Genomic DNA, 13,443 nt, shown 5'->3' with positions numbered 1-13,443 from the left:
GTACACAGGTTTGCCCAGGCTTGCCGGCTACTACAGTAATTAAGTTCACCTACATGTATGAGGTATCCTCGGTTTCATTACCAGAAATATATAATGATAAATAAAATAATAGGAATTGAAGGTGGAATGAAGAGTAATAACATTTGTAACATTGTTTTATACTGGTCATTTCATTATTACTAAAAGAGGCCTATAACACGTCATTGAGCTTTATTACAATGTATAAACATTTGTAGTACCTTTGCTTCTTGGCGATTGGAACTCCTTGCTCACATTTACGCTTCATGATCTGCCCTGCCTTCTGACCAAGGTTAGACAGAAACTTCTAGAAACAAAATTGAATAAATGAGTCAGCAAGATTCAATTGATCATTATACTGTGGTAAACCCTGACAATGTACTTACATGTACATGTATGCCAATCTGTGATTATTCAAGAAGCTTGTTAAACAATGAGGTTAGGACGATTATTATGAGTCAAAGCAAGACCTACATGTCATTTTGTTTGTATCAATGGAAACAATGTCTTAAAATAAGAAATGGTGTTTCGTTAAATATAAACCACAATGACCTGTGGTATAAATAAAATTTTTGAGGCCATTACCCTACACGACCCTAGTCAAGAAAGTGTTGCTACAGTGTAGTTCAAATCGCTGGAACTTGTTCCGTAAGATACACTTATTATCCATGAGTGTATATGGTACAATCAGGTTTAATTGATATAGTGCCAATTCATTGACCTTTACCACCTGCTGTGTATGTGGCAACACTGTGCTCAGTCTGAAAGATTTAACACTATGCATCATTTTGTAACCAATGCAATTATTGTGCCATATATTACAAATTATTTAAATTAATAATGTGACTACTGATCTACATATAGGTTCAGCCAAGTTGATGAAACAATATCAAATCAAATCTTGTATTGCCTTAGTGTTAACAAAATTGTGTCAACTGCAATTCCAGTGTAAAAGTATTTTGAAGACCGTTCCTTAAGTACATGTATGAGATGGACTGGACTGGGAGTATCTACAACAACACACAGTTCATTCTTTGTCCAATAACGATGGTTTGTTAAAACCTACAAGGAGTTTTACAGCTTATTCTGGGTTTAATCTTGGCACCTTTTGATATACTGGCTCTGTATACATGTAGGATGTCTCCCATTTCAGGCAAGGCATTTAATCTTTGGGAAGGCAAGGCATTTAATCTTTGGGAAGGCCAGGCATTTAATCTTTGGGAAGGCCAGGCATTTAATCTTTGGGAGGGCAAGGCATTTAATCTTTGGGAAGGCCAGGCATTTAATCTTTGGGAAGGCCAGGCATTTAATCTTTGGGAGGGCAAGGCCATAATTTATACATTTTGCAAAGGGCACTAACCACTTCCATTGGAAAATCTCAAAGTCTAAAGATAATTTTTGAAGGGGCACCATGGCAAATACAATAAAAGGCAATACAAGCCATGGTCTCTGTGATCTACGAACAATTTCAGGCCTGGCATTTGTTACAAAACTCAATTGAATTGAATTCCATTCCATTCCTCCAGCCTGCCCTGTAGTGACTCTGCAAGCTGTCCTAGTTTCAGCTATTACTGGCTCTTCTAGATTACACTGCGTGTACTGTAGTGCACACTGAGCTTGTACAGCAGTAAACAGTAGGAGTTATAATAATAACTTTCGATTTATATAGCGCCTAATAACTAACACTTAATTCTCTAAGCGCTTTACATTAGTGCCCTGGTCATAGGGCCAATAACATCCCTTTTTTAATGTTTCTCAGCTCCCTTGGGAGTATACAACCTGGGCAACAGTTTATATCGTTCCAAAGGCTTTTTCATTCACAATATCAACCTCTACCCTCGCAGGTACCCATTTATTCCCCTGGGTGAAGAGAAGCAATTATAGTAAAGTATCTTGCTCAAGGACACAAGTGTCACGACCAGGATTCGAACCCACACTCCGGTGAAAACGCACCAGAACTTGAATTTGATGCTCTTAACCACTCGGCCATTAAGTTGAACTTAATATACAGGGAGGTGGTGGAAAACAGGACTGCCCATAATTGGTCAGACAAATTTTGCTACACATGAACCTACATTGTACATGTACATGTAACTAAGAACAAGATTAGAAACTATTCCAACATGTTGGTGATGAAATTTGTTATTGTTAATTTTTTTAAGTTCAGTACCAAACTGTTTCCCCGTTCACCAATTTATTATTTTTCTGTCCCATATCATCAATAGTGCCTTCTCTTTAATCCTTTTCATATTATTTTCCCCAGCCCCGCAAGTTTTTTCTAGTTTTTTCTAGTTCCCACAGGCGCACAACTGTGTGCCCCTTCCTCTCCCTGTCCCACGTGCTACCTCCTCCGCCGTGCCTCTGTTCCCCATGGTGATCCTGTGCACTGTTCTTTGCTTCCGCTGTGACATCACAAAGGGCGCCTGACAGGCTTATGAAACAACCCAGAACCCCCCCCCCCCCAAAGTAACTTCACGGTTGTGCTTTGATGTTGAAATCACAAAAGGCGCTTAACGGGAATGAAACAATACATACCGCCAACCCACAGGAACCCAGAAATTGACCCAAGGATGCATCAAATCAGCAGGGAGCGGGCACCATTTGACAGGACACATGGGGGTGAACACAATCCAAGATGGCTATTTAACAATCATTTAAGTTTAGATGAAGTATAGTAAAACAAAAAAAACATGGGGGGAATATAGACAGTTCACCCTCAAACCATGTTACATATATTTGTATCTAATTTGAGCTACAGTACACAGCATCTTTTGAAACTATCGAAGATCAGACATGTATAGAAATAGCAATGAAAGATAACCATATGATAGTGTTAGAATGGTCAGTGTGTTAGTCTTCCCATACGATGCCCTGGTTAAGGGTGTAAACTAGGACTGGCCTACAACTGAAATTTACTACTTGACTAGTCGCACCTCAAATAGTTGAGACTAAAACCAAAATGTTTCTACTACCTTTACCACCCAAAAGCAAAGCAAGGAATATTCCTGGTATGTCTTTTTAACAGACCCCTTTTGTTCAAATTAATTATAGGGACTAGTTCTAGTGGATGCACAAAAATGCATAGTTCAAATAAAAAATAGCTACATCTGGTTCAATTGAAAGCCAGTTCACCAGTTGCTAAAGGGCTCATTCAGTGGTTGCTATGAAGCCAGTTCAGTGGTTGCTATGAGGCCAGTTCAGTGGTTGCTATGAGGCCAGTTCAGTGGTTGCTATGAGGCTAGTTCAGTGGTTGCTATGAGGCTAGTTCAGTGGTTGCTATGAGGCTAGTTCAGTGGTTGCTATGAGGCTAGTTCAGTGGTTGCTATGAGGCTAGTTCAGTGGTTGCTATGAGGCTAGTTCAGTGATTGCTATGAGGCTAGTTCAGTGGTTGCTATGAGGCTAGTTCAGTGGTTGCTATGAGGCTAGTTCAGTGGTTGCTATGAGGCTAGTTCAGTGGTTGCTATGAGGCTAGTTCAGTGGTTGCTATGAGGCTAGTTCAGTGGTTGCTTGAAAGCACCACCATCACTTGACGGTATTGAATATGACGTCACCGGTCAAATATCTGCCCTACAAGATGGTGTCTGTGCGCGTGGGTTTGAGCGTGCATGTGCCTTAGAAAACAAACTGGGAATGTTGCGTGCTTCATTGATGAACACGCTTGGACGCGCATACGGTTTGACCTAGAAGATGGCGACCTTCATAGCAAAAAAAGGGGTTATTCAATACGGTCGATTGAGCAATGTTATTTTGGTACAGTCTGCCATTTTTGGAGCAGTGCTTAAGGCAGAATCTTTGTTTAGAGTGTGTTGCATCATTCATTTCACATGTACCAACTACATGTAGTGTATTATTAAACACTCTCTCAAAAGAGATTTTAGCCATGGTTGTACCTGCAAGTCTACTATTTATATTGATAGTTATTCTTAGAGTGTTATTTTGGCATACAAAGGTAGATTATAAAGAGGTATACCAAGCTATCAACTAAATCTCTCTCTTACCCTTCCACGTCATGTAATAACGAGGTTGTACATGTACCTTGCAAACACATACCATTATATTATATCAGTAGTGGTGACAATAATGTGGATGGGTTATAATGAGTAAGTTGTGAACATTAGTGAAACATTCAAATTACACTGTACCTTGCCAAGCATTGCCTTGCACAACTGAGAATGAAAATAAAAATGCATAGTTAAAATAAAAAAATAGCTACATCTCCAAATCAAATAACACGTTATTCATGCTAAGATTATAAGACACAACAACAAACAATTGACAAGTGTTTATAGATGCAACTAATTATTATGTTGCTTTTTGGTTTAGTCTTTCAAGACCATGCTAAAAGGTTCCAGATAGCCCAGACTGGATGTGCTACGTCTTCACTTTCTAACAATGTTTCATTGTTACCTGATAATAAGATTAAACAATAACCATGGTAACAAACAATAGCCATGATAACCATAATGTTTTATGTGACTCAGATCCTTCTTGAGATTCAGGCCAAAGATTGTGAGAGTCATATTTGCCTTAACCTTAACTTTAAGCTGTTTAACTTTTGCATTATATTTTTATATTGTGAATTTTGTATGTAAACTGCCGGGGAAAAAAAGTATTATACTACATGTAAAAAATCCTTTGAGGTATATTACAAAATACCACAAACAAAATCACAGCATAATAATTGCTGCTGGAAATAAAAGCTGTTTGATGTTTTCACTGACAAACAATCCTGCGTGATAATACATCAACAGAGAACAAACTAAGATCAACTTACGACCTTATCTATAGGGAAAAACCAATTTTTAAATGTACCACAATTTTTATAACAACTTCAAAAAAAGGTGAAAGTAGAAGTTGCAAGATAATAATGAAAGAAAAAACACACTTGTCACACGAAGTTGTGTGCTTTCAGATGCTTGATTTCGAGACTTCAAATTCTAAATCTGAAGTCTCAAAATGAAATTCGTGGAAAATTACTTCTTTCTCGATAACTATGTTACTTCAGAGGGAGCCATTTCTCACAATGTATTATACTATCAACAGCTCCCCATTACTCGTTACCAAGTAAAATTTTATGCTAACAATTATTTTAAATAATTACCAATAGTGTCCACTGCCTTTAAAGAAAGGGTTAAGGGTATTACTGTTAAGGGTAAACTACTGGGTAAGCATAAACTAACTGTTGGTAAGGGTAAACTACATATACTGTTGGTAAACTACTGTTTATAAGGGTAAACTACATGTACTACTGTTGGTAAGGGTGGTGTAAACTACTGTTTATAAGGCGCCTTGTCAAAACCTCCCGAGCGTTCCTCCGCGGAGAGTCCGCGGACTGGACAGCAAATACCGCCGTTACTAAGGACCTCGGACAGTCCGAGGAAGAACGACCATGTGCGTTGAAGCGCGGCGAAGTTAATGAGCTATCCATGCCGGGCGCAATTTTTGGTATAACAATAAGTTTCATGAATAAACAAGTTGTATTTTCAGGTCATGAATATCAGCGGCTTGGACGCGGACCGGCCGTGCTCTCCCAGAATAATACATTTTCTACTCACGAATACTATCAGCCCGGAAGCGGACAGGCCGCACCAACAAGACCATTACATGAACACCATGCATTGGGTGTGCCAGCCGACCTTCCAGCGCATGTGATAATCGCGCACTTCATAAATCAGGGAACGATTTCGCCTGTATCACATCGCAATTTGCGATGCAATTTTGATGATTTGCTATGCAATTCTAAAATATCGATTTTTAACTTGAAACCATTCACATTTAATCAATTTTCCCGCAAGAAAACAGATGCAAAATTAATAAGAAATCACCGCCACCGACTACTAACATTTTCTTCCGTGATGTTGAATACAATTACATGCTGCTCTGGCAGTAGGGCAAAATCGACCAATGAAAACATTTGCTACGCGCTATATGGAAATTCAACAGGCAATAGAAACACGTGTATCTGAGACTGCGGCTTTCCTCCCCTCAGACATTGGACGAACCAGACTATCTGGTTGTTTTGACATGGACACAGTCGCACCAGGTGTGTGGACTTGTTTATTGGTGACGGTGACTTGGGTTTTTATCAATAAGAAACTAATGTTTCTGCTTGGAAAGTAAGAACTAATACACTTCAAATTGTCTCCTGGAGACTCTGACCCACTTGGAACGGAGTTTGCACGTAGCCTGGAACTTTTGTCAGTCGAAGCCGGGAATAAAGAAAACCATTTTCGAAATTCATGTTTTGGTTATGTACATTGTAGACCCAACCAAGTCATAAAAATCACACATTGGAGGAAATGGATTTTAGTTACACATCCACCCTCACTTTGCTTTTTAATCTGCAAATTAAGGTAAATCCATTGTTAACCACCTGCGTTCCTCCGCGGTTCCGCCGGTCAGCTAATAAGCTGGACCTTACAATGGCCGACCGGTCGCTCCGCGAAGCCCCCGGAATATTCATGTTTATTGACATGTAAATGAGCCGTCGTGGCCGTGGACCTGCCCGGTTGCTATGGGTTCTTTTGTTACAAAAATCCGCGGACTCCCGCAGAATGCACGCGGAATGGAACGGCTTGGAGGTTTTGACAAGGCGCCTAAGGGTAAACTACTATTGGTAATGGTTCACGTACACAACACATGTATGTATACATCACTACAGCCATTCTAGTGCTTGACTATTGCACACAAACAGTGTGCAGCTGAGTTTGCACTATACATGTATACAATTCAAGCAGTTTAACCAATAGAGTATCCTGGGCAATATATTATAAGTTATCACACAAGCGCGAGTAGAATACGGACAAATATAGCGCTTCAGCGTCCCATATCAAACGAGGCCGAAGGCCGAGTTGGATATGGGATGTAGACGGTCCCTATACGGATGCGTGACGCATTAACACTCACAATACGCACTGTGCAATAAAGTAGGATATAAAACAGAGGAAGTAGAATATATGTTTTATCCCGCCTCCAGTTCGAGCATCTGATTGGTGGATTAATGCGTAATGGAAGATAAAATGTATGATCAATCACCACTGTTTGATGTCACACTACTACTAGTGTTTACATGCTCTAGTTAGGAAAGCAACCTGAATACAAACATTTGGTCCAATCAACAATGACATTTTGACAATCTACACATCATGGACATCATTTTGGGATTTTCTGAAAGGTGTAAGATTGCTTTCTACATGTATTCATTTTTAAAGGGGACCTATGGATGAGTATTAGTTAGATTTGGGTTTCCTGCCCATGCACAGTAAGTGTATTACATAGATAAATGATTCCAGAATTGGATTTATTTGATATGGCTTTGTGCCTCAATTCATTCTCAAAGAAGTAAGTACGTATGATGGCCTGATGTAAAAACTGTTTGCGATGCACTTTCAGGTTAAACATGCATCAAGAATAAGGAACAAATATTTGATGGTTTTGCCCAGCATCAACCAACACACAACAGTACATTATAGTTCCTGTGAGAATACATGGCAAGGCACAATGGCTAGGATTCAAACCCACTACATTCTACACTCTTTGCAAACTCACAACATTTACCATACAGTAGTGTTGGTCAAACCAATGGGGAACGTTTGGGACGCTACATGTAGGTGGCAGCAGACTACGTGAACAATGGAAATTGACCTGGTATGTCTGCTGCCATGTAACGTTCCAAAGTCTCCTATTGGAATAAACTTAATTTTTAGAAGTTTTATCTAGTACACACAAAAACCATGGAAATGATAAGTTTTGTTGTTGTAACTTTTGTCCATGCTCATGTTGAATCAAGGTGAATATACACAGCTAAAGGCCTTTTCTCCCTACCTCCATTTCGAACCGCGTTGAAACCTACCCGGGTCCTCTGCGGTTCAGACTCGCTTCTTTTCGACACGGATCAGAGATACGTGAACCGGCTAATACGTGAACCGGCTAATGCGTCAACCGTTTAAGGAAAAATGCAATTTTGATTGGGATTGGGATTATCAACCCTAGTCCCTGCCTGGGTTGATTTCTCTCCGGCTAGAGCATGCTACCAAGATCAGAGGCGGATTTAAATTTTTACATTGTGAAACGGGTTGAACAAAATCTCTGTTTCGGAACCAGCTACAACCCTGAGATTTTGGACAGTGTGAAAAGGCCTTAATAAGATTCAAACTGCTGTATGTACATGTATGTCCCCAAGTATTCTACAATCCTATGAACTGTGCACATGCTGCTAACTACTACATAGTGTCATGACTCATCTTTACTAGCATGCTTTACAATGCAGCATTGTAGTATGTCGGCTTACCTTCTTGGCTGCATGTGAGATCTTCAATGGCACTGTCCAGGGTTCTGTGTACAATAAATACAAGAATCTACATGAACAAATTGTACACTTTATGCACAGTACCTTTGAACACAGCACCAACCTGGGCCTGGTATCACAAAGTGCTACGACTTCTTTACAAAATGCATGACCTATATCATAACCCTTTGACACAGGCAGGACTACATCTATCAGCTCAGCCATTTTGGGAGTCACTTCCTTTGTGTACATTTTGATCCCCAAAATGGTGGACAGGATCAGCGCATGTAAGTGTGCTGCATGTTGTGAATGGGTCAATAGAACTTAGAAGACGATAGTTTACTTTTAAACAGTCCTTGTTGTTGATCTTATTAATGTATGTAAATGTGTGCCATGTTGCATACATTGTAATACAACTGGAAGTTGAAGCTTTTTATATTGGACAAAAAAACTTACTCCTGAGCCCCACATTGGGTTGATAAGGTCAAATGTCATCGTAGTTTCCGTAAATCATATTTGATGACACCACTCACGAACACCTTGGTTTTGTATTTGACAAAAACTGGATGTCTAGTTGTTCTTGATCTCATTAGTACAGGATAAACATGCAAGGATAAACATTTGAAATTATATCCTTGCTCAAATAACTCTGTAATATTTAAGAAGTATATTATTTAAGTTTGAACCACACTTTGATGCAGCACACATTCCACATCTAGGTTGACATGAATTATGGATCTTGTATCAGCTGCTTAGGACTGTAATGCAGCGGCACCCCTGCGATGGTTCTAAACAAGATCTAGTCTACTGTTTTCCAAATAATTATAAATATACATTTCAATAACAAATCTCCAAAATGTTCAGCAAACTAGTTCTTGGCTACATGACCCGAAAGTTGTCTTGAAACTCTATCCAAAAAATAATTGTATAGACATATGACTGCACTCATGCAAACACATGTTATCATGAGTTAGCTAGAGTGTTGTTGAGGGTCTGCTGCATTTGTTTGTACATCCTGGATAGACACAGATTCAATGCTTCATCTTTCTTCTTTCTAGCCATTTCATTATATCACTGAGCTGCCTATTGCCAAGCAATGCCCCTATACATGTATGTTCTTAGTTCATCTATCCCTCTTTTGTCTCTCTTTATTTCTTGTTCAGTTTCTCCGAGTTCAGATGTTATAATTTGAACCGACACTCTGATGACTAGAACCCGAATCCAATGCACTAAACCACTTGACAAGGACACATCTGGATCTCCAGAAATATTTTCAATGCTATTACAAGAACCAAACGAGAAGTGCAGATGATTAAGTAATTTCAGCTTTAGAAGTGAGACAAAAACCCCAGAGAATTTTTCCGAGAATCGAACTGGGTCCCAGAGGTGGAATGCGAGGCAAGACACCCACTACACCAACCTGATCACATCAATGAGAGACAAATAAGACCCTGTTATGAAACTACTCACCCATAAGGTTAGTTTGGCCGTAGCAATCAATGACAGACAAATAAGATCCTGATACGAAACTACATTAAAAAGTGACAACTCACCCATGAGGTTAGTTTGGCCGTAGCGATCAATCTTGAATGGATCTATTTGATCATACATCTGATACCTCTGTGAGTTGAAGTTACGAATGGTTTCATAGTTACCAAGGACCAAGTCACTTAAACATTGGACATTAACAATAGGTATACGCCATTCTTGAGCTTTCTCATACTTAGCGCCTTCCATCCTGAAAATATCAAATTATTTTAAATAAGAAAATCAACCCATGTAAGTATATAATAATAATAACTAATATTATCTTCAAGTACGTGCTACTCCTCAGATTCGCAGAACAGAGTGGTGATAAAAACCTATATTGTACGGCTAATATCACTACCTGCGTTTTGTGTGTTCTATGTCATTTGCCAAGTTTGCTTGAAGATAAATGCGTTATCACACGTGCGCTCCTGGAAATATGGAAAATATAGCGCGTCTGCGTCCCATATCCAACTCGGCTTCGTTGGATATGGGACGCAGAAGCGCTATATTTTCCGTATTCCACTCGCACTTGTCTAATGTGTCTCAAAAATGCACTTTGTCCATTATAGGAAGGTAAAACAATACAAATTGATGAAAGTCTTGTCCATTATAGGAAGGTAAAACAATACAAATTGATGAAAGTCTTGTCCATTATAGGAAGGTAAAACAATACAAATTGATGAAAGTCTTGTCCATTATAGGAAGGTAAAACAATACAAATTGATGAAAGTCTTGTTGAAATTAATTACGTGGTATGGAAATTGTTAACACTCTTCAATAAAGAAAAAGAGATTTCAGACAGACAAAAAGTAGTACAACAACATTCAGTATTCACTACACAGAAGTGCACATGAAAAGCAGCACACTTACCCGCTGGACGAACACAAACAATAGAAAAGGGACCCACTTAAAGAGTTGATGGAATCATTTTGGTATTTCACAAACCAGTATAAAACAATTTTTTTAATTATAATTGTTGCAGTGGTTACAATTTGCTTCATAGAAATATGAAAACCAAAGTTCCAGTTACTTCTGACACCCTGAACAAAGCTATTGACAACATTAGGGTACATTAGGGTTAGGTACATAGCTCAGTTGGTAGAGTGCTGGCACATTAACCTGGTGGTTAAAGGATCAAGTTCAATTCTAGTTAATTTTGTTTAAAATACAAAATGTATCAATTGCTATTGATTGTACCTGTTTCTATCAACTTCTTTGTATCCTTAATAACTAACCGTTGATGTTAAACCATGTCTTTAAGATGGGATTAAATAAAGTTAATACTAGTTAATGAAAAACAAGGCTGAAGTTTGTACCTATTACATATGAGGAGTGTATTTGCTCTGGTGAAGTAGCCTGTATACTTAGCTCCTAGGAGTTCCATTAATGTCTTGACATCGTTTCGCTCACTGCCTTCAAACCCAGACATGGAAATAACCTGAAACAACAAGAAACAACAACCCAATACATGTAAATAGTCAACAATAAGGGAACTAGTGGTTTAAACCCGCCGAGGCCTGGTTCTTGATAATTTACCTTGACTTCGTCTCGGTAAAATTATCAAGAACCAGGCCTCGTTGGGATTAAACCACTAGTTGAAAACCTCTTCACCACACATTGATTCCCATTCATAAATACCTTTTCGGTAAAAAAACAACAACACTTTTTGGTCAAAAAGTAAAATAAAATGCAAAAATTATAATTTGTCAATGATTTCTTTCAACACAACACCCATCCAGCTATGAAATGGTAAGGCCCTCGGCCCGATCGGGTAAACAACTCCTTATAAGGGAATGCTGTGAGTGTCACGCGTATCGCGTGATATGGCAAAACTGTTTCAGCCGTTGCTCTCGACCAATAGGATTAGGAATGAAGAAACTGTCTTATAATCACAGGTGCAAGCTCGCGTGTCACGCCCATGTCTAAACACTTTTTACTGGTCATAAACAAAGGTTTATACACACCCACGTGACACGCTCTCCACCAATAGGAATAGCGAAACTGTCCGAGGTATTTATGAATGTATTTTAATGTCAGATACAAAATAAACATAGTGTGTGTCTTGACTCGGTCAATCCAGGACTTCTCCTGGGGCAGATTTCACAAAGACCTAAGATTGATCGTAACTGCAAATCAATTGTAGTTGCTTAATAAAGTGTGATGTCACAATACAAATCACTATGGTAATCCAACAATTTGTCTTGCGGTGAGTTTTATTGCTTTCTGAAATTTCCTGGTTCTCACTTTGACAAAATCAAGGATCAAGCTAAACGAGTCGTTTGTGGAAATATCATTGTGGACAAACGACAATAATTTTGGGTAAATTTAAATGCCAGATATATTTTGCTTTTTATTGGCAACATCCTTATAAATAACATCAAAAAGGGTTTAAATATAGCATTGGCAGAACATGTGGCAAGGTCATCCAATAAACAATTGACTCTAAACTCCTTTTTGTTATAGTTTCATTCGTTTGAACCAAAGGTGGTATCAACATTGGGTTTTAACAGCATTGAAGCATAGATTGTAATCTTTTAAATTGTATAAACAAATTAAAAATAACTCATTTTGCTTAAAGCACATCACAATGATTCACATTTCCATAGAAAACTGTCTTAAAGCAGATTGTTCTTCTATCGAATCGTAACACAATATTAATAAATAATACATTTAAACTCAAGACCAGAACCATGTACATGTGTAGAAGGAAATGCCTCCCTTTCAGATTTCCTAGTCAATATTCCATGATGAGTGATCACCTTTTGTGAGCTCAAAAACAACCCCCCTCTTATTTCTGGGAGGGAATTTGCTGATCAGTGAGATGAAGTTGGCTTACTGATACTATTTAAGACTGACCTGTTTCTTGCAGGCTTGGGGTGCAATGGGTAACTAATGATTGGGAAATGGTTACCAATGACTAGGTAATGGTTACTAATGACTGACCTGTTCCTTGCAGGCTGAGGGATGCAACGGGTAACTAATGACTGGGAAATGGTTACTAATGACTGGGAAATGGTTACCCATACTGACCTGTTCCTTGCAGGCTGAGGGATGCAATGGGTAACTAATGATTGGGAAATGGTTACCAATGACTAGGTAATGGTTACTAATGACTGACTTTTTCCTTTGAAGGCCGAGGGTGCAATGGTTAACTATTGACTGGGAAATGGTTACAGAGACTGACCTGTTCCTTGCAGGCTGAGGGTGCAATGGGTAACTTATGACTGGGAAATGGTTACTAATGACTGGGAAATGGTTCCCCATACTGACCTGTTCCTTGCAGGCTGAGGGATGCAATGGGTAACTAATGACCAAGAAATGGTTACTAATGACTAGGAAATGGTTTCCCATACTGACCTGTTCCTTGTAGGCTGAGGGATGCAATGGGTAACTAATGATTGGGAAATGGTTACCAATGACTAGGTAATGGTTACTAATGACTGACTTTTTTTTTTGAAGGCCGAAGGTGCAATGGTTAACTATTGACTGGGAAATGGTTACCGAGACTGACCTGTTCCTTGCAGGCTGAGGGTGCAATGGGTAACTAATGACTGGGAAATGGTTACTAATGGCTGGGAAATGGTTACTAATGACTGACCTGTTCCTTG

General features: G+C 39.0%; 1 protein-coding gene across 2 annotated transcripts in view; it reads right to left on the bottom strand.

The window, feature by feature from the left end:
- Nucleotides 1–13,443, bottom strand: part of LOC117299290 (PAX-interacting protein 1-like) — a 37,741-nt gene that overhangs the window by 9,886 nt on the left and 14,412 nt on the right. The window contains exons 9-13 of one of the 2 annotated variants that reach the window (XM_033782781.1): nucleotides 11,152–11,273; nucleotides 9,859–10,043; nucleotides 8,309–8,352; nucleotides 4,161–4,184; nucleotides 240–325 (exon numbers count right to left, since the gene is read on the bottom strand). In XM_033782781.1, coding sequence (XP_033638672.1) covers nucleotides 240–325; nucleotides 4,161–4,184; nucleotides 8,309–8,352; nucleotides 9,859–10,043; nucleotides 11,152–11,273 — 461 coding nt within the window. The remainder of the gene's footprint in view (nucleotides 1–239; nucleotides 326–4,160; nucleotides 4,185–8,308; nucleotides 8,353–9,858; nucleotides 10,044–11,151; nucleotides 11,274–13,443) is intronic. The other variant, XM_033782782.1, reaches the window with a different exon arrangement.

Source organism: Asterias rubens, chromosome 14, assembly GCF_902459465.1.
Source record: "Asterias rubens chromosome 14, eAstRub1.3, whole genome shotgun sequence".
NCBI lineage: Eukaryota > Metazoa > Echinodermata > Asteroidea > Forcipulatida > Asteriidae > Asterias > Asterias rubens.
Note: the sequence above shows the minus strand (reverse complement) of the source record. Positions and strands in the feature narration are given on the sequence as shown.